The sequence below is a fragment of the Gavialis gangeticus genome, unplaced genomic scaffold, assembly GCF_001723915.1.
Source record: "Gavialis gangeticus isolate Ggan-Ray unplaced genomic scaffold, GavGan_comp1, whole genome shotgun sequence".
In the NCBI taxonomy this organism is placed as follows: Eukaryota; Metazoa; Chordata; order Crocodylia; family Gavialidae; genus Gavialis; species Gavialis gangeticus.
The window spans coordinates 35,192,022-35,219,288 of NW_017729032.1; the positions used below are offsets into that span (position 1 = coordinate 35,192,022).

Here is a 27,267-nt window from a genome sequence, read left to right on the forward strand (position 1 = left end):
CCCCCCGTCCTGGCCGGTCAGATTGTCCCAGCCCCAATCCCTCCCTCCTCCATGCCCCTTTCCTCCACCCACTACAACAGATTTACCAGCTGGAGGCAGCTGTGTCCAGCATGGTGAGGACTGCTGCTTATTTAGTCTATGGCTGATTCTCCGAAGTGGCACTGAATCTTCGGATCCAATTTGGCTGAATCGAATCAGGATAGTGGTTTGAATCTCCGAATTGAATTGCAGTTCCTCCGAACTGGCCAAATCTGAAGAGAATACTTGCCACTTCACACAGGCCCAGTGTCTAGAACTAATCACATTATTTTAGGTACAGTCACATCAGAACCTTGTGAAAGGTGACTCTATCACTTTCCTTCAAAATAATCCTATTTAGCATTTTTGTGATTGAGTTCATTACCACCCTTATGGTTCTTTCAGCTTTACTGCTCTCCAGATTTCTTCCTACCATTACATGTTTCAGTTTCTTTTCCTCTGTGTATTAATATGCATCTTTTCCAGTTAGAAACATTAGAATGAAATTAGAGAGATATTTAACTACTTGGAATTCTTTTGTATTACTTTTCTGTCTTTAATATTCACAATGTCTCACATTTAGTGTCCTCTGTAAATGTAGCCAACACGTGTCCTCTTTCTTTCAGATCATCATCTAATAAGTTATTAGAAAGTTGTTCTTTAAACACAAGGAGATTAAGTCAATTTGAAATTGTAACTTAATATGTCAGGTAAAAATGGTGTACTACGCCTGGGTTATTTTGGCTATTTTCAAAAACGCTGCAAGTCACAAGTTGCAATGATAAGACTTAAAATGTGTGTTGTTGCCAGAAGAGCACAGTTGAGAGAGAGGCTCCTAAATAAATATGGGATTGTTCAAAGTTCGTTAATCAGTTTGTTAACTCCAAACTTCACTTCATTATACAGTCTTCAGTTTAAAAAAAGCTCATTTGTACCTCTGGTATTTTCTGTATAGGAGCACCCCGATTGAAATGTCAAGAGCTTCTAAATTATATCATCAAAATAGTGAAAGATGCATCAAGCTGCGCTGTTTATGGAACTGACTGTAGTAGCATGCTACTAAAGGATGTTCTTTCAGAGAGGAAATATTGGTGTGAAATATCACCATTACAGTGGTCAGGTTAGTATATATTACTTCTAAGTCTGTATACAATATATATTTCCTACCATAAAAATGCATGCTTGGTGGTGGTTTATTCGTAATGCTTCTGGTACTGTACAGACACAGCATGTCAGATGGCCCCTAACCCAAATAGACAACATAGACAAAAGGCATGTGATATTCCTGTAGCATATGCATCAGGTGGCCATGCCCTGACTCGGGGCAATGCAGGCTGGGGAGCCCTCATGATTCCGCTTGCAGATGTGTGCCATGGGAATCCCTTACAGGGATCCCAAATTGGCACGTGGCAGCATGATACGTGTACAACAGGAGTTCCCTTCGGAGTTTCCTGGGTGCATATATGCAAGCTTGGGGCAGCTTGGGGCACCTGGGGCCATTGCCTCTCACAACTGGGTCCCTGAAGCCCAGGGAGCAACAGGGGCTCAGCCCTAAAGGACAGTGCTTGCAGTGATGTCTGGAAATGCCAGTGAAGTGGATCAGTTGTGCTAGGACATCCAACTCCAAAGACAACTCCTGTTAATAGTCTTAATGTACATTTGTATCTGGGATATTTTTGAGTATTGGATGATGTGGTTTCTCATGCATTTAATTTACTGAGAAATATTACTTGTATTTTGGAAGGTCCCAAGCAGTATTGGAACCCCACTCTTATGCTCTGTACAAATGTTTTAACAAAGCAGGACCTGAAGAATTTATAGTTTGATGCAAAAAACAGGAAGCATTGGGAAATGGGGTGCGACCTACAAACTGTATTCAGGGTTCAAGTATGCACATGGTTTCCTAGTTACTTTTCTGTGGCATGGTTTTGCCTCTAGGACAGGTAACATGAAATACAGAAAAGAGGGACACCATCTAAATAAGTAAAATGTTGTATGCACAAAACTTGAATTTTGATTTAATACACGACTGCCCCCCCAGTCAATCCAGTATCATTAGTCAGATTTATTAAAAGCATCACATCCTGAAGAAGGATGAGAAGATGAGGAAGTTGGCCTCACAGAACTGTTTAGGGCTGGATTGCATGCATAAATTTAAAAAGAAATTGTAGAACAAATTGCACTAACTCCAGATAAAGTGCCTTGGGATTGGAGATTTCACGCTCATGAAAATAGCATGAAGAAAATACTGTGGTAGAGATTTCATCCCAATGCTCTTGTCTTGTATTTATTAATATAACCATACAAATATATCTAATTTTTAGCCCTACTGAAAAATGAACTTGCAATTTTTACACGAACAAAAAAGTCATAGTCTTACCATTAGCAGAAAAATTCAGTATTACTGAATAGCTCAGTATTGTTTTCTAGGTAGACTTGATAACACTATCTATTATTAAGGTTCTCTTTCAGTTCCCATTATAAGTCATTTTGTATTAAGTTTAACTTTGCCAAACTTAAACCACCCAGTCTGCAGCTTTTCATGGTAAGTGCTTGTATCAGGTTTCTGTGTTTGTTTGTTTTTTCTTTTTTAAGTCTTTTTGGGGAACAAATTGGAAACAGGTTGTTTGGCTTGTATTAAAAATACCTGGAAACCATTCTTTGAACTGGTTTGGTGCCTCTGTGTTTTGAATCAGGACTTGGGTATACCATATTTACTCAATTATAAGATGATTTCCCCCCCTTCCAATTCAACGTGGGGAAAATCAAGCCTTGTTTTATGATCGCATACAACTTACGTAAAACCAGAAATTGCACATAGCCAGCCAGGAGTGGGTGCCTCAGCTCCCCTCAGCATGCAGGGCTTGTGGCTGGCCAGCGCAGGGTCACTCCAACCTGCCAGTGTGTGCCTAGATGCTTTGGCACCTCTGACTGACTGGAAACCCCACACACAGCTCAAAATGCTATTCTAGTACTTTTCTTAATATTAATTAACACCTCTATCAGAACATATGAACTTCCTCTATTATTTGCAGGTGATGATGATGATATACCTCTCAAAAGTTAAGGGAGCCTTTCCAGTCACAGTTCAGGAGCAGAAAACTTCTGCCTGAAATAATTGCTCACCCTTGATATAGGCAAAGCCTCCTGCTGTCAGAATATCACCAAAGCCTTCCAGTTCCATGGGTTGGATCCAATGGCTCTGTGGGCCCAATTTAACCTGTGGGCTGTAGGTTGCCGACCCCTGATGTAGATGACCAAATCTGGTCATCCAGAAGTCCAGAAAGAGAATAGAATGCTATCCTTAGCATTCACCACTCTGTTAAAAAAGGCAAGAGTAATGTATACAATCTCAGAGCTGGAAAAAAAGAAATTAACTTTTATGAATAATGACCCTAATGAGTATGGTGTTGCAACCAAATGAATATTTTCATGATCCAGCCAAAATCTTTTACTGCAAATGAATAATGGTGCCTTTTCTATAATTAGCTGGTTAAAATTACATATTCAGATTGGTTTAAGGCATAGCTTTGCATACATTAAGGAAATGATGTATGATTTTGCTTGCTTTTTTTAATGTAAGTTTGATTTTGGATTATGCTTACAGAACTACTGACCCTGTACTGCAGATTGTATCTCAAACCTTCCAAGGAGATTAACAGAGTCTTGGTGGCTAGAATAATTCACACGTTAACCAGAGGATACTGCTTCCAAACTGATGGACTAAATATCAATATGTTTTCCTTCTTTTCCAAAGCAATGCAGTGTGCAAGGTAACATTCAACATCTTACCCTATGCCTAAGTATTACATTTTCTAGGGTAGTTTGTCCTAATTGCGGTGGGACTGAATTCTGATTCTACTCTTAGACACGTTCTGTCTGCTCAGAATTTATGAAGAATAAATCTTTTCTATACTAATTCTTGTGTTCTGAAAACTATTTGAATTACCTATATGCATTAGAATATAAATTAAGCCTTTTTTATGTACTGCCCTTACTCAAAAAACTATTTGAGTTCTTACTTTTGATTGCAGAGACTTTTTAGAATGGCAGAATTACTGGTTATGATTTTAATGCTTCCGTGTTAATGATAGTTGGCTTTTTGCTGTAGGCAAAGTGTTTGATTTATGTTACAGGGAGGAGAAGAACTCTGCTGGCTTGGATCACATTCTTGCGGCAGTTAATATCTTCTGCAGTGTGTTTGCTGTGAACTGTCGTATACAAGTTTGTAAGCTAGGTGAAGAAATTCTTCCTAAGGTGCTTTATGTATGGACTCAGCATAGACCCAAAGATTCCCTGAAGGAGCTAATAATTGAGTTACTTAATCTGCAAGTTCAAATTCATCATCCAAAGGGAGCAAAAATCCAGGAAAAAGGTAAATAATAAATGATTTTCCTGATTTTGCTTTTCTAATTTTAGCACAATTCTGTGTGATAGTTTAAATTGTCCAAGCATAAAAGTGGTCACTTTCACTAGTAGACCTGGAGAATATTCATAGCATAACTATTGCCTCTCAGTAGTTTTCTGCAGTGGTTGAATTTGAGTATGAGATTTTTTTATGATTATTAATTGTAGTACAGTGGGATAGATACTGTACAAGAAGGCAGTATCTCTGGCCCAAATGGGAGAAAAACACTTAAAGCTTGGCAGAATGGATACAGCATACAAGAATGGGTAGTGTGTAGATTAGCCATTATCTTTCCATCCTGTTTGATAGATATTAAGGCTAAAAGTAGCCATTATGAACATCTAGTCAGAAGCTCCACGCCAAAGAAACTTGCCATATACAGGAGGAAATACCACTGCCCTGTTTCTATTTGATATTTTCCTCTTTATAAATCCAAACATCCTGTTTACCCTGTTCATGACATCCTTACACTGGGAACTCACTCGCTGATCTACTCTACAGTGATCTATGCTTCCTCTTTAGTGTAACTGTTTCCCAGGTTACAGTTCCACCTCTAATAAATGTGATCTGTGTTCTTTGCATTGTTCAGTCTATAGTAAAATACAGCACTGATTTTTGTCCAGTATTATCTGTTTGCCTACGAGCTTGGAGTGTCGTGTTGTATCTTGAAGCTGTCGCACTGTAGCTAAAGGGCATATAGCACTAAAATATTTCTCCATACATAGGTGCATATGAGTCAGCAAAATGGCAGAGTATCTTACACAACTTGTATGATCTGCTGATGAATGAGATAAGTCTCATTGGCAGTAGAGGAAAATATTCTTCAGGATCACGTAACATTGCTGTAAAGGAAAACTTAATTGAATTAATGGCTGATATTTGTCATCAGGTAAACTGTAATTATTCCATATATTTTCCCAATGTAAGTTTGATTTAAGTATGATGCTACACATGTTCCATTTTTCTATTAATAGGGCGTTATATCTTTTTTCAAGATTTTTTAATGATATTTTAGTTTCATTAGTGCCTTACCTAGCAACATTCCTTTTGACATCAACAGAACAGAGCCCACCTGTTCATGTTATGGAAAACTCCCTACTGAAAATTTGCATTAACTTGCTCCAGAATACTCCCTATTGGCAAGTGGAGTGCTGAGTTGGAGGTAGACAAAAATGTTGTAGAGGGGAAAACCTAATTAGTTCTCTGCTTAAAATTTTCTAAATTTGAAAGTTTTACATGATTATGCATTGTATATGTAAAGAAGAAAATCCTATTATTTTTCCTACATTTTTATAGCATTGGGGAATTCAGAAGAGAGCAAAATTGTTAGTTATTGGAAAAACCCATGCATGTTTAGTACTCTTTGCTATTTTGTGTGTAGTTAATGTACATGTTTTCTATGACTGCTTTTACAATTTAGGAATATGAATAAATGGGTTAAGGTTCTTTGGAAAATTTCAGTCTTGTTTGTTTAATTGGAATGGCTGTATGAATAATAATTAGTACTGTAATTAGTAATATAATAATAATTAGCTCTTGTATTTCTAAACCTTTTTCTGTGGTAAGGACCCAGTTTGTTTCTTGCTTTTAAGCTGCCAGAAGCAGTGAAGATACTTGCCGTCTAAAGAGGAGGAAGTAATTCTTGTGTGATCTGATTTTGGTGGCTGATTGTACAAGTAGATTGTCAGGCTCTGGAGAGACCTATATTATGGTACCCTCTATGAGTGTCAGGGTTAAAGGCCACTCATGGTCTTTAAAGTTTATGAAGAAAATTGAGGAGGAGATGGAAAAGTTTTTCATAGGTCTTTAAGGAGAATGAAACTTGATTAGTCTCACTTGGCTTTTAGTAGAGGGTGACCATTTGTTTGCCTGTATTAACTTGTACTTTTTATAATACCTCTTTTGCAAAGGTTTTTACTGAAGACACCAAAGTCCTAGAGATAAGCCAGCCATATGCCATTACACAGAGAGAGGCTGGTGATGGAACTGCACCAAGCAAACGCAGGAGGATTGAATTGGGATGGGAAGTAATTCGAGGCAATCTTCAGAGATCACAGAATGATTTTGATGTCATACCTTGGTAAAGACACCTACATTCTTTTACTCTGGAATGGAAATCAGTATAATTAGCTTATTGATAGTGTTATTATGTAAGCTGTGGGGCATGAATTTCTAAATTTTACACTGAATTTTCCTACTGAATACCTTGTGCTGTGGAGGAGAGGTGTTCTGATGTCAGAATGATTAGCATGGGTTAGATTACTAAATAGTGCACACGGGGATGTTGTCATGGAATTGGAGCAGTGTTTCCATAGCACTTGAAAAATCATGACCCATGTCCTTTTCCTTGCTTTATATGTTTAGGTCCAGTACTGAAATAATAGTGAGAAGTAATAACTTTCACACACTTTTACTTCTGTGGCTAACAAGTCAGTATGTAAATAACATGTATTATTGAAATAAGAATACAACTACTCGCTTTCCTGTGCAGGGTAGTGGAATGAGTTGTGTTAAGCATTAATGACCCATGGTGAGATTCTCATCCCAGCCCTTGTTTCTCCATAGCAGGACTGGAGCAGTGTATAGCAGACCTGAAAGCCCATAATAAATAGGAAGGATTTCTTGATTTAGTCCCTGTAGAAAACAGCCGTATGTCTGCCATCTGTGAAAGGTTTCTTTACAAGCTGTTGATATAGGAATGTACTGGGCAGGGCATTATGCTGTGGGAATTATGACTAGTTCTACAGCTATTGCAGCTTCATGATGCTGTTATAAATTAGACAGGCCTCTAGCTAAATTTTGCTAGGAGCTTCTCCAACTTCTTCCTATCCTGGAAACGCCCCAAAATTAGGAGAATATAAAAGTGACTTGAAGTCACATTAGTCTTTGGCTTCCCTTGCATCATAAAATCTTATCCTTAGTACTTTACTTTGTTCAAAGCAGATGCAAGTTTTAAAATGAAACAAGTTGAGATAAACTTTCATAATACAGTTTATGTTTAACAGAGTCCTAATTGGAGCACCAGACCTGTTAGAGGTCAGACTAAAAGTACTGAATCAAAATAAGCTTGGATTTTTGTTTTTGTTTTGTTTTTGTTTTGTTTTTTTTAATTATAAGATAGATTTTACAGGCAACATAACTGTTTCTGTAGTTTTTCAAATGTCAGTGAAAATGGTTATTTTTAGACAGATAAACTTAAAAATGGTAATGTTTTCAGACGTTCCAAAAATGACTAAAGTACGTGAGTCCTGTTTTGAAGTCATAAATCAGCTCATAGGTCCCAATGAGAACCAGAAGTGTTTGAATCCCAAATAATGCAATACTGAATTTATTTCAGGTTTTGACACTCTTGCTTTTTTTATCAAAACTGTAACAAACAAACAGAACAGAGTTGCAAATAAATTGGATTTTTAAGGTAGTCAAAGAAATGTAATAACAGTGGAAGGTGTTAGGTTAGTATTAATTTATTAGTAAAATGTTGGATATAATATAATGTGATGCCTACTTAGGTGTTAAGGTTTATCTGTTGAGTACTGCTGTTACATTCTTACTTTTATTACAGGTATGTCACCAAGATTGCTCAAATATTCACAAAATCCTTGTCTCTGTTATAACCTCACTTTCTCTTCAAAAGCTAGTATCTCCTTTCTCTCCCCTTAAGCAGTTTAATCTGCAGCTAATGGCTTTTATAAAGCAATTTATGTATTATCCTTTCTTCATGCAACTGTTTGAGAAAGCTAACTTTCCATATCGTGGACATTCAGTGATGTAGTGCCTTATAGGTTAAATCTGCTCAGTTCACCACTAGTTAGGCTTTATTTTATTATTTATTTTTTCTCTTCTGAATTTAGACTCTCTGTGCTTGACCACTGTACCATGATATTTAGCCTTTATTTACAAGCTGAGGGGACAGCATTAGGCTCTCTCTATTCCACTACCAAGAGAGTGGGGTAGAACAGGAACGGGCAATTATTTTGGGCAGAGGGCCACTTACTGAGTTTTGGCAAGCTATCAAGGGCCGCATGACAGGCAGCCCAGGGCAGATGAATTTTAATTTTTTTAATATTTTAGGGGCCCCCAGGCCAGATAGAATAGCCTGGCGGGCTGCATCTGGCCCCCGGACCGCATTTTGCCCTAAGAATGTAGTCTTAGGTACCCAGGTTGTATTGTGAATCCCAGTTTGGAAGCTGAGTGTCCAAAAGACAGGTATGGCAATGTGCAGTGTTGGGTTTAGACCTACCTGACACATCTTGCAAAACATAAGTAGGGTGTGTGATATTGGACAGGCTTTTTCTAATTATTTGGAAATGGCAGTGTCACCAGTATCTGAATAAGATATTCTGAACATCTATGTGATCATAGTTAAAATATCTTAAAATACAAGTAAAAACAATTTTCTAAAATGCTTTTCAACACAGAAAGCATACAAGGTTCTTTGGGTAAATCCAATATCTTTTATTAGATCAACTCAAATAGTTGGTCTAATAAATACACATCCCTTTCAACACGCAATAAATTTCTGTATATTTCAGATTGATTGCTTTATTTTCTGTTTTCAAGGTTACAGATTGCAACTCGATTGATATCGAAGTATCCTATGAGTCTTCCTACAAATGAACTGCCTCTCTTACTCACTATACTGCACCAGCTACTGCCTCAGCAACGACGAGGGGAACGGACCCCCTATGTGCTCAGGTGCCTTGCAGAAGTTGCTCTCTGTCAGAACCAGAAAAGTGATTTGAAAAGCTCACTGATTTTGGAGCTGCAGAGAATCTGGACAAAAATTTGGTCTCTTACAGTTCGCAGCATAAGTTTTCAGCAAATTGAAACAGAAAGCTTTGGGTTACTTAGAGCCATAATTCAAGGAAACCTTGTTGTATTAGACAGAGAACTCTGGAAGATGTTTTTGGGATCTGCATGCAAGCCTTCAAGGTAAGGTTGAAGTCAGATGTAATGTCTTGTGTCTCTGATTCAGATCAATCCAGTTGTTTTTCCTCCATGAGCAGAACTGCAGTTTTTGTTACTCAGAAGGTAGGTCAGGTTGGCACACAGAGACTAACTGATTCAGGAAGGCATGAGCTTTTGTAGGCAACAACCTTTTTTCAGATGCTGCCTGTAAAAATAAATAAATAAATAAAAGCTCACATGTCTCTTAACCAGTTGGTCTCAGAGGTTCCACCCTCTCCTACCTTCTGCCTGACTTCAGACTAACATGGCTACATTTGTTACCACAGCTATATTTTAGTTTTAAAGAGCTGTCTACATTTGAGCAATAACTTCTTGAAAAGTGCATTTTAACTTGGTTTAAGTTTGAAAGTTGAAAAGAAGAAAACAGGACAAACTTCTTAAAAACAAAATCTGGCTAAAATTGATTCATTCTGGGTGTTTAAAACAAGGTAAAGCATCTGTTCTTATTTCCTTGTAATCTCACTTCAGAGCGCTTCAGATCTAGAATAATGAATGTTTAATATTCAGGCTTATAATTATTATTTGTGACATTTAGAGCTGCCTAAGCTGCATAAATACAGATTGAGCATACCTCCCAGTGCTGGCTACTGAGTGTAAATCAGATTGCTATTTCCTCAAGTTACCCTGTGTTCTGTTCTGTTCTGTTCTAGTCCAGCTGCATGTTGTTTGGCTTCAGTGATGACTGCCTGTGTTGTACCAGAAACACTGGAAGTAGGAAAGGTGCAGAATAATTGTGAAGGGAATACAGGTTACCTATTAAAAGAATCAATAATGAAATGGCTACTATTCTGCCATTTGGAGGAGGTGATGGATGACTCTATGGAACTATCTCCTATACTGTGCAGGTAATAACTTTTGGAGCATAATCTACCCTATGAATAAGATCAAACTATAACGTATACATTCAGGCAGGGAGAAACAAAATATTAGAGTAGTTATGTGTTGCTAATGTTTTGGTACAGTTTATATATCTGTGTTAATTTTCTGCAATGTGTCTCAAACATTTTGGGGGGCAATTCAATTAATTTTTTCTTCCCTGAATATAAAAAAAATTGCTTTATAAATATTAGGAATGAAAATTCTTTGCACATTTTACAGCTAGAATTTTCTGGCTTGATATCTCCATTTTTGCATTGACTAGAATCAAATTAAACTTCAAATAACAAGTAGTAATATATTATATAGATTGCAGATTGGCTGAGGGGTCGCACTCAGAGGGTAGTGGTGGATGGGTCATATTCAACCTGGGGGGAGGTGGGTAGCGGAGTCCCCCAGGGCTCGGTCCTGGGGCCTGCGCTGTTCAATTTCTTCATCAGCGATCTGGATGATGGGGTGGAAAGTAACCTGTTTAAATTCGCTGATGACACCAAAATTTGGGGGGAGGTGAGCACGCTAGCAGGGAGGGAGAGATTGCAGAGGGATCTGGATAGGTTACAGGGGTGGGCTAACAGGAACAGGATGCGTTTCAATACGGACAAGTGCAGGGTGCTGCACTTGGGCAGTAGGAACCAGCAGCACACTTACACAATGGGGAACTCCCTACTCGAGAGCACGGAGGCAGAAAGAGATCTTGGAGTCATTATTGACTCCAAGATGAACATGGGCCGACAATGCGAGGTCATGGTTGGCAGGGCTAACCGGACCTTGTCGTGCATCCACAGGTGCATCTCGAGTAGAGCCAAGGAGGTGATCCTCCCCCTCTACGCGACGCTGGTCAGGCCACAGCTGGAGTATTGTGTCCAGTTCTGTGCGCCCCATTTCAAGAGGGATGTGGACAACATGGAGAGGGTCCAGAGGAGGGCCACCCGCATGATCCGGGGACAACAGGGCAGACCCTACAGTGAGAGACTGCGGGACCTGAACCTATTCAGCCTCCACAAGAGAAGGCTAAGGGGGGACCTGGTGACTGTCTATAGACTCACTAGGGGGGACCAGAAGGGTTTGGGGGAGACGCTGTTTCCCCTAGCGCCCGCTGGCATAACAAGGAGTAATGGGCACAAGTTGATGGAGAGGAGGTATAGATTGGACATCCGCAAAAACTACTTCACGGTTAGGGCGGCTAGGAGCTGGAACCAACTTCCAAGGGAAGTGGTGCTGGCCCCTACCCTGGGGGTCTTTAAGAAGAGGCTGGATGCCTACCTGGCTGGACTCATTTGAGTCCCGTTTCTCTTTTGGGGTTTTTTGTTGTTCTCCCGCCCTGGCGGGGGGTCGGGCTAGAAGATCTACTAGGTCCCTTCCGACCCTTAATCTATGAATCTATGAATCTATATAATGTATACTGTTACTCCTCAGTGTAACTGATGGGTTATACCCCAAGTTTCCATTTGTTCAGATAGTAGTCTTGAACAGACATGCATTTTAAGGTTTCTCATTATTTTGAACATTAGCTTAAGCTATGATGTTCTTATACATGACCAGGAATTCGTGTTTTCCGTTTCCCATGGAAAAACAGGAAACCCATGGATTTCCAAGTTTAATCGGAGAAAATGCAGATTTTCCCTTTTAGCAGGGAAACCTGCAGATTTCCCCCTTTTGCAAAGAGCTCTGCAGGCTGGCAGAGTTCCAGCCTTCAAGAGCTGTTTGCAAAAGGGGTGGGAAGGCCCCAGCCCTGCCCAGAAGGGGAGGGAGAGAGAGGGGAAGGGCAGGACCTGACACTTTCACTTACTGGAGGCTGCCTCAGGAGGAGGATCACTCTTCTTCATTCCTGGAGGTAGGTGAGGCTTGGAGGTTGCGGGGCAGGGCTAGGAGGGAAGCTGGCTGGGGGCTGAGGGACCGAGGATGTGTTGAGGGAAGACGTGGAGTGCTTGCCGGCCAGTGGGCACTCCTGGTGGGACTTTCCCCTTCCTCAGCCTGGGGAAGTGGGGGGGAACAGAGCGTGCCTGAGGGCATGGAGGCAGAGGGGCCAGGGGCATTGCCTGCCCCCCACCTCAGCTCATTCTGTGCCCGCTCTCAGGAGCAGGACGGGAGGGGGTGAGGGCAGCAGTGCCCCTCTGTGGGCCACATATGCACCTCCTGGCCAGGGGGAAGGGAGAGCTCGCACATGGTTGCTGCCATCGCTGCTATACCTTGCACCACTTGCCTGCAGTTGGCGGCGGAAAAGCTGCATGGGACGCGGGTTGCGGTGGTGTGGCAGTGGCCACTGCATGTGAGCCCCCCCGGCTGAGCAGGCATGTGAGGCCCACATAGGGGCACTGCTGCCCTCACCGCTGCTCTGGGCAAGCAGTGTGGGGCATGGTGGCGGCAGTGCAGTGGTGCTGGCGGCTGCTGCCACATATGAACAGAGGTGCAGTGTGGGGGCAGCTGCCGGCAACACTGCGATGGCGGCCGCCAGCAGCAGTGGCCACAGCAGTGTGGTGGCAGTGGCAGCCACTGCGTGTCAGTACCACTGCATTGCCACCACCACCACACCCCGCACCACTTGCCTGGAGCAGGGCCAGGGGGGTGAGTGTAGCGGTGCCCCTCTGCGAGCTGCACATGCCCACCTGGCCAGAGGGGAGCAGGGGCTCGCACGCGGTGGCAGCTGTGTGGTGGTAGTGGTGGCTGCTGCATGCATCCTCCCTTTCCCCCCAGCAGGGCAGAATGTGTGAGGTCTGCAGAGGGGCACTACTGTCCTCACCTCTCCTGGCCCTGCTCCTGGGAGCGGGCATAGAGTGGGCTGAGGTGGGGGATGGGGGGGCACCATTGTGTGTCACATGGAGCTGGCAGTGCCCCTTGCTCCTCCACTGCTGTGGCCCAGGTAGCGCTCTGTTCCCCCCTACACATGTTTGCCTGTCTGGGCTGAGGGAGGGGAAGGTGTTGGGGAGAGCCCCACCAGGAGTGCGCGCCGGCCGGTAGGCACTCCATGTCTTCCCCTAACACATCCTCGCTCCCTCAGCCCCCAGCCAGCTTTCCCCACGGCGGTGGTGGTTGCGTGGTGGCGGCTGCCATGTGCGAGCATTCCCCCTCACTGACCAGGCAGCACATGGTGTGGCCTACAGAGGGGCACCATTGCCCTTGCCCCACCCCTTCTGGGAACGAGCACAGAGATGCATTCCTCCCTCACTCTCAATCTGCCCCCCCCCCAACCCCTTCCTTTTTCCCATTACCCCCCCACACACACACACTTACCTGCTGGGGTGTGTTTGTATGTCTGTGTGTGTGTTTGTCTGTGTGTCTGTGCCTGTGTATGTAGGGCTGGGGGGCTGTTTGCAGGAAGTGAGGGGCACAAGAAGGGGTGGGGGGCAGGGGCTTTAATTTTTATCACGGATTTTAGTTTTTTTATCAGAGAATTTGTGATTTTTTTTTTATCAGGGAAAACCAGGGTGACATAAGTATGCTATCTGGTTATATAGCATCTTTTTATCTGAGGAATACAAAATACTGTAAAATATTAAAACTGGTAGCATGTCTGAATAAACCAAGACAGGTGGTAACTTCCCTAAGGTCATATAGAGAAACACGAAACTCTTGGTTCAGAGGTGAAATCTTTTATTAGACCAATTACTTTTTAGTTGGCCTAATAAAAGATTTCACCTCTAAACCAAGAGTTCTGTGTTTCTTTTTCTCAGACCAGTATGGCTACAAAATAGATCCCTAAGGTCATATACTAAGTCTTATATTAAATATATGCAGAATTCAGAATGCACTTAGCCCTGTGCTCTAATGTACAATAATAAAGTTAGATATGAAGCTAGGAGTCCTGATTAGCAAAGTGTAGTAATGTTTCTCACATAAATTTTGCCTCTGCTTGAAAGCAACCCTAAGTTTTCTTGTCTTTACAGTGATTTCCCGCATCTAGTGCTGCAGAAAATTCTTGTGAGCCTTACTATGAAGAACTGTAGAGCTGCAATGACTTTTTTTCAAAATGTTACAAAATGGTATGTTTAATATTTGTCATAAATAGATACTGATGATCCTTAGTAGCAATATTTGTAGGGGGGAACTCCATGTTTTTTCTGAGCTACTTATCCTCAGGTTGAGCCACTTCACTGTTAAGATTTTCCTTGCAGTATCTCTGATGGAAGACTCCGTTCCTGATGACTGTCATGTCAGTCTGGAGATCCAGGCCCTGTCTAGAGACAGACATTGCACATAAACCGGTTTAAGTGATCAGAAACTGGTTTAAACCTGTAACAGAACAGATGTTCAGCGCATATAAACCAGTTTGGAAATGGCTAAAACCAGTTTGAGAGAAACCTGGTTGAATGTAGAACCAGACGTAACTGATTTGTGTCAAACTGGTTTATGCAATGTCTGTCCAGACCCCTTGCTGGTTTAAGATAAACCAGACTCCCCCAGGATCCTGGCCTGCTCTCTGGGCTTGGTGGAGCTCTCTGCTTCACAGCAAAGCTGGCCCCTCCCCTCTGCTCCCTGGCTGGAGGCCCGCAGAGACTGCAGACATATGCCTGGCTTCCCTCTGCCCCCACCTTCCCTCCCCACTCCTTGCTAAGCACGAAGTGCCTGGTTCCCTCTGCACTACACAGACACCTCTCAGCATTAGCTAGCAGACCACATGCTGGCTACGGTCTATGCTGTGGCAGATGGGACAAGGGCAAAATCAACAGGTAGCTGGTAATGTCCTTCTGTTGTTTTCTTGAGCTGATAAACACTGAGTTAGGGGTGATTAACACTGTGTTATCAATTACCTGCTGGGCTGGTCAGAACGAGGGAACCCCTCCCTAATCAGAGCGTCTTGCTGGGACGTGGCCATGCCCTTCTCAGTTCAGCCTTGTGGAAGCGAAGGGAGGGCTACTGTAGTGTCCCCCAGCTTCTAGCCTGAGCCATGTCTCGGATGTCTGTGCAGTTACAAGCTGATTCAGCCTAGCCAGGTTAGACTAACCTGCAAAGATTTAATCAATTCCAGCTCAGGCTTTTTGAATGTCTGTCCCTAGCCCCTGGGGTCTTCCTATGCCCATGCCACAGGTTTTTGTCAGATGTAATCTCTGATTTCCAGTTAAGCGAATCTGTGAACCTACTTGTGTTTTCCCCCAAATCCCAGTTTCCTCTGGGAGATGAGGCTATGTTATTGAGGAGCTAAGAATGCCAGTGCTCAGTCAATTTCTGCCTAGAGACTGTCCCAGTGTATTGAATTTGCATGCTATTTGGGAAGTAGCTGACAGCTCAGGACCAAGTAGATGTTGGGGGATATTCCACCTAGTTTAAGGCAGCCTGTTTCAGGTGGAAACAGGCTGCCTTGTGGGAATGAGTGGCATGGGGCCAGTAAAGGTACTATATTAAATTGGTCAGTACATGCTTATATGCAGGATTATTCTCTGGATTTAGCCTTTGCTCACCTGTTCAATTTAGAGTAGCAGTTTTGTAGTCTTTAAGTAAGTTTATCCTTTAGATTTGGAGACTGCTAATCAACTTTTGTGCTAGTCAGTGTAGGCAGTCCTTTAGGGTAACTGGTTTTGATGTTACCCTAAAGGACTGTTTTTAAATGATTTCCTCCATGGATCCACACTGTTCATTCTTCTTTCCTTTGTACCTGTAGTCTTAGAATAGATCCACGACTTTTGAGGAAGGAGCACCCAGGGTGCTCAGCCTCTAGCCTGCGAGCCAGATACAGCCCACAGAACAAAGTCATGTAGCCCACAGTGGACCTCATGAGGTCTAAAAAATTGGCCGCCAAGGAGTGTTGGCAATATTAATTGCTGCTTCCCTAGATTTCCAGACTCAAGGAGAGCCCTGTTGGTCAATTGTGTGGACCAATGTGCCAGATCAGGTATAGGACAGGATCTGGGCAGCTCAGGACCTGTCAACACAGACTGGCCCCATGCCATTCATTCAGCCCACAGTCCTGAAATGTTGAGCACCACTGAGCTAGACACTTTTCCAGTTGCCTCCCTTTTTATACCCACCAGTAGAATAGAGTATGTGAAGATTTAAATGACATTTAAAAGTAGTAAATGACAAACAGAACCTTGCTGAACACTGTTTTCCAGGATGTTCCAATTTCACACACTACAGTTTGTTCACACATTTTGCTTACAGTGCAGAGTCATCTCAGAATAATCTCAGACTCAGGTTAAATGGCAGTATTCAATATTTCAAATTTTTAGACCTCCTGAGTAGCACCGTGGGCTACATGACATTGTTCTGGGGCTGGATCTGGCCCACAGACTGGAGGCTGAGTACCCTGGGTGTTCTTTCCTCAAAAATCATGGATCTATTCTAAGACTACAGATTTTCCTTATGAACAGGGTGAAAGTTTAGCCATTGATTGGAAGCATGAAAAACTATTTTATTTTATTCCTATGCACGTTGCTTGTATTTAAGCAGTGGTTTCAAAGGCTGCAGATAGTGTCATAGTAAGAGTAACTTTTTTTTTTTTTTTTTTAAGTGTTCAACATACAAAAGGAGAAGTTGGGTTTTCAGAAGTTGAAGAGCTATATCTGCAAACAACTTTTGATGACATGTCCATTTTCACCAGCCCTACAGTGAATGCTGCAGATAAAAACTTGCCCAATTTAAGACTCACTGTCAGCCAACACCTTAGAGAAACACTGGAGCGCTATCTTTTAGTGGTATCAGAACAGCTTTCAAATATCTGTTCTTCTGAGGTGAGTTAGAAATGAGTGTTGAAGTCCCATATCTTTGTACTGCTGATACCTGTATTTTCAGGTTACTTCAGCAGTTTTCTTTTTAAAATTGAATGGCAAACAATTTTTGATGGTTGTTACCAGCACCTCTGTTCTAGTGTGAAGTATTTCCCTGTGATATAGTCCATAATACATTTAGTTCTCCAGAAGAGTTACGTGGAAATTGTTATATAATACAAAATATGGAGATATGAACAACATTACTGATTAAACTATTTTTCTCCTTATAGTTTTCATCCTCCTTAATCAGTCATTTTTAAAGTACCTAATTACATTATAAAGTGAGATCCTGACCTCATTTTGTTGATGACAGAATTCTCATTAATATCAGCGTAGTCAAGATTCACCCAAGTGTTGTACAATATCTTGTGTAGGGGGAAAAAGGGTTTTGAACTTTTCCATTCCTTCAACAAGGTGGGACTGGTAGTATCATATTGGTATTCCTCTAGGAGCTTGCTGCTAAGCTTTGGAAAATAGAGGGAGACAGTAGTGTTAACCAGAGATTAGAGAAAAAGACTGAGACTCCTGAGTTGTAAGTTTTATTCCTGGTTCTGCTAGTAAACTTTGGAAAACAACATAGTTACCGTGCCCCTCCAAGTTTAGGTGTCAGATAAAAAGACTTACCTATTTTATAAAAAAGCCCCTCTATTACACTCCTATAGAGTGCTTGAAGGTCTTTTATTGAAACATTGTATTTTAGAAGTACAGTATTCATTTTAAGTTTTTATATAATTAAAAAGAATTCAAGAATGCTGTGTGCTACTGAAATACATTTTAATGTAAAATTTATTTATATGTAATTTATTTCAAGCTTACTACTGCAGAACACCTTGTCCGAGGTGTCAGTCTCTTGACTGGTGTTCTTGGCTGTTATTGCCACATTGGCACAATAACTGAAGAGGATGCCTGTAAGTCGGATTTATTTCAGAAAGCTAAAGTAAGTAGCAACTTTTAACTGTAAAATTATTAATATAATTATAAGGAGAAAAACTTTATATTTTCAGCTCACAAAAAAATTGGTTCCACTGACTTCTACTTCTAACAAATCACTGTAGTGTTAGACTTCAATATGTACCAAATATACTATGAGGGGCTAGGTTTTATGCTTTTACTAAAACAAATTTTCTTAAATTAAACAGATAACACTAACATTGTTTCAGTGCACCAATAGGCCTTCTCTTATTTGAAGTTGAAGTTATTCTAAACGTGTATCATGTCTCTTCATCATTTTTTAGAAAGTTGTGAGAAATCTAAACTATCAGGAACCAGATGGCAAAGGAGTCCATTAGCAGGATAGTGGAGCACTTAACACCTAGGTTTTTCAGATTCTTGTTGCTAAAGAATGGAAGTCACAGAACATATTCTTAATATCTTTAGTTACCTGGCGATCCAGTTTTAGTTCTAATAGATAGATACAGATACAGATTAAGCCACAGTCACAAACAAAATTATTTAAATCTTTTGTCCAAAGCCTGAGCAAAGGTCAAGGACTTACTTAATGAATATAGAGACTGAATGGCCTTACCACTAGCTGTGGATCAGCATTCAAGTACAATATCATGTCATTGGTTCTTTGGATAAATCTGATATCTTTTATTAGACCAGCTCAAATAGTTGGAAAAATTCTTCCTAGCAAGCTTTTGGGTGTAAATACCCTTCGTCAGGCTAAAGAAGCATCACAAAGGGTATTTGTACCCAAAAGCTTGCTAAAAAGTATTTTTCCAACTATTTGAGCTGGTCTAATAAAAGATACTAGATTTACCCAAAGAACCTTGTCTGCTTGTGTCCTTTGACCAACACAGCTACAACCTACACCACTATATTATGTCATTGTCTTTTTCTTCTATGACTAGAAAATTCAAGTTTCAATCTGGTCTTTGTGGTCAGTTTGACATTTTGGAAACAACTCTTATGTAACAATAAAAGACAAAACAAACCTTTCATCGAAAAAATCCAGTAACTTAAATCCTGAATACTGGGACTTAAACATGTATTGGAACCATATGTCCTTATGGCCACACATGCATGCAATTACATAAAAGCAATATGTGATTGAGGAATTTCTACTCCACTGGATTTGTATTTTTTTTTTTAATAGACCCTCATGCATTATGTTGGAGAAAGCATTTTTCAGTCTAAAAATAAACTAAATGAAGATCCAAGGATTAATTCATTGAGGAATTTGATAACGCAATGTTCCAACTGCTTATGTAACTGTACCAAGGTAGGGTATCTAAATTAGTTGTTCTGGTTGTATTTTATTCTATAATATCATGTGTAACCTAACTGTAACTTTTAAAAAGCAATTGTAATGTATTTTTAAAGTTCTAAGATCTATTTATGACATACACATTTACTGATATACATTTTCTGTAGAAGCTTTTAGAAATCTAAGGTTGCATGGTTAAATCAAGATATGCCAATTATATACATACACATAATTTTCAATCTACTTCCTTGTGTGTATGTGCTATAATAGAGTCTTAATACACAACTGTATGCTGTTTCTCAAAATCAATACAATATACTTTTTTCCTATAACCTTAAATATGTACTTATATTACAAGTTTTTTTACACTTACATATATTTCATTATTCTAATAGATTGGATTTACTTTTCTAACTGTTTTTTCCTGCAAGTTCTCTGGTCTTTAAGCCATGCATTTTGTACTCTGTTCTCTTGTCAGCCAACAGCATTTCTTTCTTAGGTAAAGTTTAAAGAACTGAGCAAGTGGTTATGAATTTAACTAACTCAAGTGATTTGTACATGTTAGGGCCCTGACAGATGTTAGCTTTATGTAATACACAACATGACATATTCAACCAGTTTGTGACACCATAAAATGGAAAACCAGCCACAAAGATGTTCTATTTTACATGCCTTCCATTGTATGCAGAACATCTTTGTGGTTATTTTCCATTTTATGGTGTCACAAACTGGTTGAATGTGTCATGTTGTATATTAAGTAAATGTAACGTCTGTTGACAATAAGTGTATTGTTAGCACGTGGGGGGACTGCCCCAAATCTAGAACTGGGTGGGTAGCTTTGGGGCTCTCCATGACCTGGCAGATTTGTTCTCTTGCCCTGCTGCCCCTGCACATGCAGGTCACGCAATTTTGGCAGGTCGCACAATTTTGGTATAGGTCATAAAAGTCCTCAGAACCAACTCCCATGAGCCTTAGCAAGCATTTAGTTTTGCTCCATACTTAATTTAGACTAGGAGTACATTTTACTAGATATTTCTAATAGCTATGACTAATAGACTGTCTGAAGTATATAGACTATGATACAGCATTGCGAGTTATTACAGCAGGGGTGGGCAATTGCTGTGGGTAGAGGGCCACTTACTAAGTTTTGGCAAGCCATTGAGGGCTGCATGACAGGCAGACCAGGGCAGATTAATATTAATTTTCTACATTTTTTAGGGGCCCCGCGGGCCAGATAGAATGGCCTGGGGGCCGCATTTTGCCCACCCTTGTATAACAGCCATTTTTTAAGGTATAGAAAAGTTGGATGGTGTATTATTTGAGACGTGATGTCAGCTGGTACAAATTGGAAAAATACTGAATTAAAAACCCGGAAGACAACACAGTGGAAAGAAATTCTGTCTTTAGACTATCATCAACCATTATTTAAGACTTATGGTCAGGTTATTGAATAAATAAATTATGCTGCTGTGATTCAGCTGAGAATCTTGCCTAAAGTGTTCATGAAATCAGATCATAGTATTGTGTCACTAGAGAGAAGAGTGTGACTGAGCATTGAATCTTAGGATGGAAACACGTCACCTTACATCACCTTTGTGTTGCCATAAGAATTTTTATGGCAGCAAAAAGGCAAAGAAGGCTTAAGTCCATGTGCCTTATTATACTACAAATGCCCCAAATTTGTGGTTGGGACAAAGGTGGTATGAATTTCTTGCTACTTAGTGGTGGCCTTGTATTTTCTTTGTGATGGGAGAGCCTGGACAGCCCAGAGCTGCCTACATGCTTCAGCTACCCTGAGTAGGTGTTCTGGGAGCATAAGGAGCCCCAGTCCTGCACACCTCAGAAATTCCCACGCCAAATTGGCTCCTCCAGCCCCAGAAGCTCCTTCCCAGCTTTTCTTTCTTACAGATATTCATTCAGGGGAATCCAAGGACATTTCTCTATAAATGGGAAAAATAGGGTTTCCCACTTGCACAGACATGTTGCTAGATTCTCTGGGATGTGTCTGTAAGCAAGAAAGCTGGAGTTTCCCTCCTTACAAAGACGCATCTCCCACAGAGCTGCATTTTTATTAATCTCTGTTTCATGTATTCACAGGATTGGATAAATCCAGTTCTTTGCTAAGAACAAAATAACATGGTGCATGCTATGATAACCAGCCTTTTGTTTTGTCACATTTTGTTTTTGACAGAGCAGTCCAAGTAAGGTCTTATCTGGCTTATTCCAGTGTTTGTTAACATCAAAGCTGATGAATGATCTTGTAGATATTTGCGAACATCTAGTAAGTATATTTCTCAGTATTTCTAAGTGTTACATTTGGTAAGAGGCTCATTTATACAGCATATATAACTTGGAGGCAAAACATGAGATTTCTATTTCTGCAAAGAAATAGACATTAAAATATATAAAATTTTAAGAATATTTCAACTCAAAATGTTTGTTAATGTATGTTTGTAAACTGGGAGAGGAAGACAATGCTATATCATAGTGCTTGGAAAATAAATATTCACAAAAGAAAAAACTTTTGTAGTGAGATTGGTGCTCCTGCTACTGGTAAAGAAAGCAGGCTGCAGGTGAGGCAGAGGGCAATCAAGGGAGCTGCATGACTCAAAAGGAGCTGGGCTTGCAGAATAGAAGACCAGGACTTGACCTGGGTTGTCAGTCTAGTCCTGCAGGCCATGGAGGGAAGAGCTTCTGAGCTGGCAGCAGGGGGAGCCTCTGATAAAGCATCCCAACCACTTGAGGTAAGACAGCCTTAGGGGAAACACTAGTGGTTTAGGGATTGAGTCTTTAGGGGTTGTAGAGGTCTCAATTGGCCTAGGGGCAGGGCCAGGACTCGAGGGATAGGGGGAAAGTCCAAGGAGCAGGGCCACAGCTGCAATGATGAGATCAGGCAGGGTTGTGGACTCACAGCCCATGAGGGGCAGGAACCAGGGTCAGGTCAGGGATCCATGGGCCAGGGGCCCACAGCCCAGGAGAAAGAGTCTATCAGAGGTAATGAGGCCAGATCCCAGGAATAGCAGAGGACAGAGTCCTGGGCCCTGGAGGGGCCAGGAGAGGTTGGGGTACAGTTAAAGATGCCTGAGCCCAGGTGGAGCAGAGAATGCAGACCTAAGCCCAAGAGAGGTTAAGATTGTTCAAGGTTCAGGAGGGGCCAGAACAGTTAAAGGCATCAGGGCTGGAGGTCCCAACAGTGGCAGTGACTGTTCCATGTTTAGAGGCCTGCATTGACTGGAGTTGTCAGTGGGGCTGAAGGCCCATGAATGAGAGATTGACTGGATTGGACAATGGGACTTCATGCCCAATGACTGATAATATTTGTGAGGTTTGGGCATGGTTATAAAGAGAAAATGAGGAGGCCAGTTAATTAGCCCTTAAGGTGATGAACAGTGATACCTGCATTCATGAATATGAGATCTTGCTTGGGGAGCCTTGGGGCAGCCTCCCTTTTTTCTGAAAGCATAATTACATCAAGCCATGGCAGGAAAGTTAAAGGGGAGATCACCCTAAGAAAGTAAAAGTGACAAGGCCGTAGGGGAGCTCCAGGTGTGTTATGACCACTCCTGGGGCAGGAGGCTGTTAAAAGTTCCTGTAAACTTTTATATCTCTGTGTTGTGCTCACTGGCAAAGTAACAGAATATGGTATCATTACATTTAGTGAAAACTTTGAAACTCCATTTTTTTCATCCCAACCACTGCACCTTGGGAAGTAGTTCTACATAGGTCATGAGTTTGTCACCACTGTAAACTTACTACTAACCCTGAGTCTTACTTTGCCACTAAGTTTTCCCTTTTACTGCACATATATTGTCTCTATGGCTCTATATAACACCTTAGTTCACACTCTTAGTTCACAGTCCTTTTCCATCCCTCCAGGCAGGCTGTTTGCACTGACATGGAGGCTTTTCTCTGATATTTAGCTCAGCCTGCATCTGCTTCTTTCTTAGACCTGAGGAAGGGCATGTGATGCCTGAAAGCTTGTCCAATAGCTTTCTCAACTATACACTTGTCCCAGTGAAAGATATTGCAAAAGTCCTCACCACTGTGAACTTGTCAGTCAGTTGGTCAGCTAGTAATTATCATGTTCTGTAGTGAGGCCTTTTCTTTTCTTCCTCCAGTTTCTTTAGAACCAGAAATCAAATAGAATGAGAAGCCCACCTTAAAATATCACAGTACTGCTTAAGGAGTCTGTTAAGAATCAGGACCCCACTGTGTGCAAACAATACAGAGCAGTTCCTGCTCCAGATTCCTCACCAGACAGCTTTATGATGAGATGGGTAGATGAAACAAGTGTGACAATGTGAGGACAGTAACAGCAAAATAAAAACGTTTTGTATAGTACATTTGTATTAATTTAAAGAAACGATAACAACCATGGAAAGGTATTATGTGTCCCAGCCCTGAGTAGATTCAGTTTTATTGCTCCGAATTTTGTCCCTCCTCACCCTTTTTACTACATTGGTTTCTTTTACTGTTCTGATGCCTACATGCTGCCTTGCACCACCCTACATACAATTTAAAAAAGAATATGATGCTTTTGTCAGATGTCCAATGAAACTGGAGAAGCAGAACTAATGGAAGATGATCTTGAGGAGAGTACAATGGAAGTAGAGAACCAAGTAACCGTAGACCTATTCACTGACCACCGTACAGCTGCCATGAGTGAGACTAATGAGGCTGGTGAGGTACAAAACATAACTGGTAAGCCACATTTTTTTCCATGCACAGAATTGTTTTGCAAAAATTTAGAGTAAATGTTTTTTCAGTTTTATGGCATCTCAACATCAGATACTACATGGAACCATTCAGTTATATAATGGGATTGCTGTTAAGACAATTATCCCCAAACATAATAATTCTTAGCTCTTTGTAAGTGTTTTACAAGCATTAACATATACATTCCTGTAGTCACCTTAGCAAGGAAGAAGCAATTATCCTTATTTTATTGGTGTTAAAACCGAAGCAAAGAATTTAATTGGCTTTTCAAGGTTAAGCACTGAGTCTGACAAAATTGGGCGTAGAAATCAGGGCTCCAGATTCCCAGTCTAGCACTCTGTTCACTTGACCACAACTCCTTTTATACCTAATACCAAGGTACTTTTTTGGGCCTAAAAGTTGGTTCTATTTTACCTTTGCCTCTTCCCGTGAATAGCAAATCTATCACCTCTCTGATGAAATCAGCTTTTTCCAGTCTGGCCTAGTAGAAACCAGAGAGAAGGCTCCTTCTTATCCAGGTCTCTGGCTCTAACTCCTTTCAAGGTGTTTTGGAAGTAGCAGTGGTGATGTTATGTTTTGCTGTGAGATCAAATTTAAATTCCTTAGTTAGGTTGATGACCATTTTATGCCTTACTCAGTACTGTGAATTTTGTATTTTCAGTACAACTATGAACTTCATTCAGTCCACTTCACATTTTTTCAGTGGCAATCTTTGAAAAGCAATCTCCAGACCTGAACAAATAATAATAAAGGTTGGGCCAGAGGGTGTTGGGAACAGCAGCTCTGCATCTGCATATTGAACTGTTTTGTTTAGGTGACAGTTGAATTTTGTACGAGGTCCATTGCTATTCTGACCACCACATGCTTTGTTGGGTTGCCTTTGTAAAATGTGTGAAGTGATTTGGGGTTTTGACCAAATTCTGGGTGAGGGTATTCACATCGCAAAAACCACACTGCAAATTTTTCTGTTGACACCTTTGTGCCACACTTGATGAAGAGGCTGGGGATATGTATGGGAAATAGAGATATTATGAGAAGTAAGCACATAATGAATTAGCCTTTCTAAGAAGGCGGTCACTCTAAAACAGATGGGGGAAGCTTGAGCTACTGATGTCTGTACCTCTTCTGCACAGCAGTAGACTTCAAAGCTGTCAGTCTGAAGTGCTTAAATTAGCTGTATGCATGTGCCTAACCCTCTTGTTATATATTTGATTGTTTTAAAAGATTCATTTTTCATACTTAATAAGAAAATGTTACTTCTAGGTGCCATGAGCCCATTAGCCGAAGAACATTTGACAAAACAAGATAACCTACTTCTTGAAATTCTGAGGTTCCTGTGTATTTGTGTAACTACATCCCAAATTCATACAGTTAGCTTTAGAGCTTCTGACATACGGAGGAAGCTGTTAATGCTCATTGAAAAAAGTACGTTCGATGCAAGTAAACCACTGCATCTACACGTGGTAAGTGATTAGTGACACACTTCCTTCTTGATTCAGTAGAAACCTCTCAGTACACACATTCTGACTTTTAAAGTTGCATGTGCCCTTGTTTGCCATATTTTTAGCACCAGTCCACCAAGGAATATCTATAGTAGCTGCTTTTAAAAAATTAAAAGGTCATTAAATCTAGCATAAGATTCCTCAGGAAATAGTGTGTTGAGGCCATACGGTATCCTTCATTCAGTCCTTAGCCACTAATGGCTTGGGGGTTATATAATCCTCTTCTCTGGACCAGAGATGAAAGCTCTATTTTTACGCCTTGGGACAGTGCATTTGGATAGCAAAATATAAAATGTAACTACTTTTATAACTGTATATCATATTAATTTTTGTGAAGAAAACAAATATCAAATATCTGACATAAGTATCTTAGTGTATGACTTCTCGTAACACCGATTAAAAATGATTTTTATTTTGTGGCTTAATTTAGAAATATAGCTGATTACAATATTTTCTTATGTCTTAGTACTTGGTCCTTTTGAAGGAACTCCCAGTTGAAGAAAACATGTTGCCAGAAGAAGACATTGTTATGCTTCTCAAGCCTCTTTCGTAAGAAGTATACAAGAAAACTCATTTTTGTATAGCTGCTTTTTTCTGCTGTTTAGTTTCTCAAATGCTGTCTCTTCTTGTTTACAGTGATGTGTGCTCCATGTATCGACGAGATCAAGAAGTGTGTAAAGTAGTTCTAAGTAATTTACTCCCAATAGCAGTGGGGTTGGGCCAAGCCAGTGCAAATGCTGAAGAAACAGGAGATGCCCAAGGACAATTTTTAACAGTTGTTGGAGCATTTTGGTATGTATTAGCTATTTAAAGTAACAACCTATATTGGCCGTAAACTGTTCAGCCTGGTAGCTTAAACAAAGGATGTGATGCTGTTGTGGCACTAGCTACAGGCATCTAGTTTGTATACTTCTCCCACATGGGAACTGTTCACGGTCTCTGTTTTATATCAGTGCTAATCCTATATTAATCCTAAACTGTGCCCCCTAATCATTAAGGCTATAAATAGATATTCCATTTCTCCTTGGAGAAAGGCCTTTCTTGGGACTCTATAGATGTACAAGTCCAGTGTCCCACTCTAAGTATTACTGAAATACCCTAGATAAAATGGACTAACAGTTTTTCCCAGGACAATGCTTTATCAATCTGTAAACTAATCCCAGGTAGTTCAGTTTAATTGCCATTTATTCCAGAGACAAGCCAGTCAGAGGGGGCAGCAACGTAGCTTGGAAGGCCACAAGTGTAAAGGGCTGTGTTGCTCTTCTTTTATTTCAGGTTCTGACTCAGATCAGTCAGGACCCCCTCAAATGAGACCACCATTTACTGCCTCAGTGGTCATTTAAAGCAGGGGTCTGCTGGTAGAGCCATGGTTTTACTGACATTCAGTGACGGTGGGCTCTCCCTGTCCTGCACCACCATTGGGCAGCAGGGGCTCAGGCAGAGGGAGCCATTCTGAAGCTAGCTGATTATCAGGGAGAAGTGGTGGTGGCTGGGTTAGTACCCTCCCACCTACAACCCAAGCTGGGTCATTCTGGGCCCTTCCTTGGGAAAACATAGCAGAGCCCTGGCCAGGGGCAGGCGCTGCTCAGATGGGGCATGGCGCAGGGCACAGGGCAGAGCCACGAGCAGCTCATCTGGAGGGTGCAGGGAGTGACAGTTCCGACTGTGCACACCCCAGGAGGGCATGGGGGGGAGCGTGTGCCCTCGGATCTGCATGTGGGGTGGGGTGTGGGTGGGCTGGGACCAGGGCTGCTCTGGCCTGTTCCCAGCAGGGGCTGGGCTGGGCTGTGCTTGGGGTGGATGGTGGTGGCACTGGGAGGGGGCTACAGAAAGGGCTGCAGCCACCCCAGAATTCACTGTAGCCTC

General features: G+C 41.3%; 1 protein-coding gene across 3 annotated transcripts in view; it reads left to right on the plus strand.

Annotated features, from left to right (window-relative positions):
* The window catches only part of ATM (ATM serine/threonine kinase), a 134,670-nt gene that overhangs the window by 13,695 nt on the left and 93,708 nt on the right, over positions 1 to 27,267 (plus strand). For all 3 annotated transcript variants that reach the window (XM_019524367.1, XM_019524368.1, XM_019524366.1), the window contains exons 5-20: positions 974 to 1,138; positions 3,626 to 3,791; positions 4,155 to 4,393; positions 5,152 to 5,315; positions 6,337 to 6,506; positions 8,987 to 9,358; positions 10,045 to 10,239; positions 14,155 to 14,250; positions 16,716 to 16,935; positions 17,786 to 17,911; positions 19,073 to 19,198; positions 21,375 to 21,464; positions 23,728 to 23,884; positions 25,163 to 25,362; positions 25,868 to 25,950; positions 26,038 to 26,193. In XM_019524367.1, coding sequence (XP_019379912.1) covers positions 974 to 1,138; positions 3,626 to 3,791; positions 4,155 to 4,393; positions 5,152 to 5,315; positions 6,337 to 6,506; positions 8,987 to 9,358; positions 10,045 to 10,239; positions 14,155 to 14,250; positions 16,716 to 16,935; positions 17,786 to 17,911; positions 19,073 to 19,198; positions 21,375 to 21,464; positions 23,728 to 23,884; positions 25,163 to 25,362; positions 25,868 to 25,950; positions 26,038 to 26,193 — 2,725 coding nt within the window. The remainder of the gene's footprint in view (positions 1 to 973; positions 1,139 to 3,625; positions 3,792 to 4,154; positions 4,394 to 5,151; positions 5,316 to 6,336; positions 6,507 to 8,986; positions 9,359 to 10,044; positions 10,240 to 14,154; positions 14,251 to 16,715; positions 16,936 to 17,785; positions 17,912 to 19,072; positions 19,199 to 21,374; positions 21,465 to 23,727; positions 23,885 to 25,162; positions 25,363 to 25,867; positions 25,951 to 26,037; positions 26,194 to 27,267) is intronic.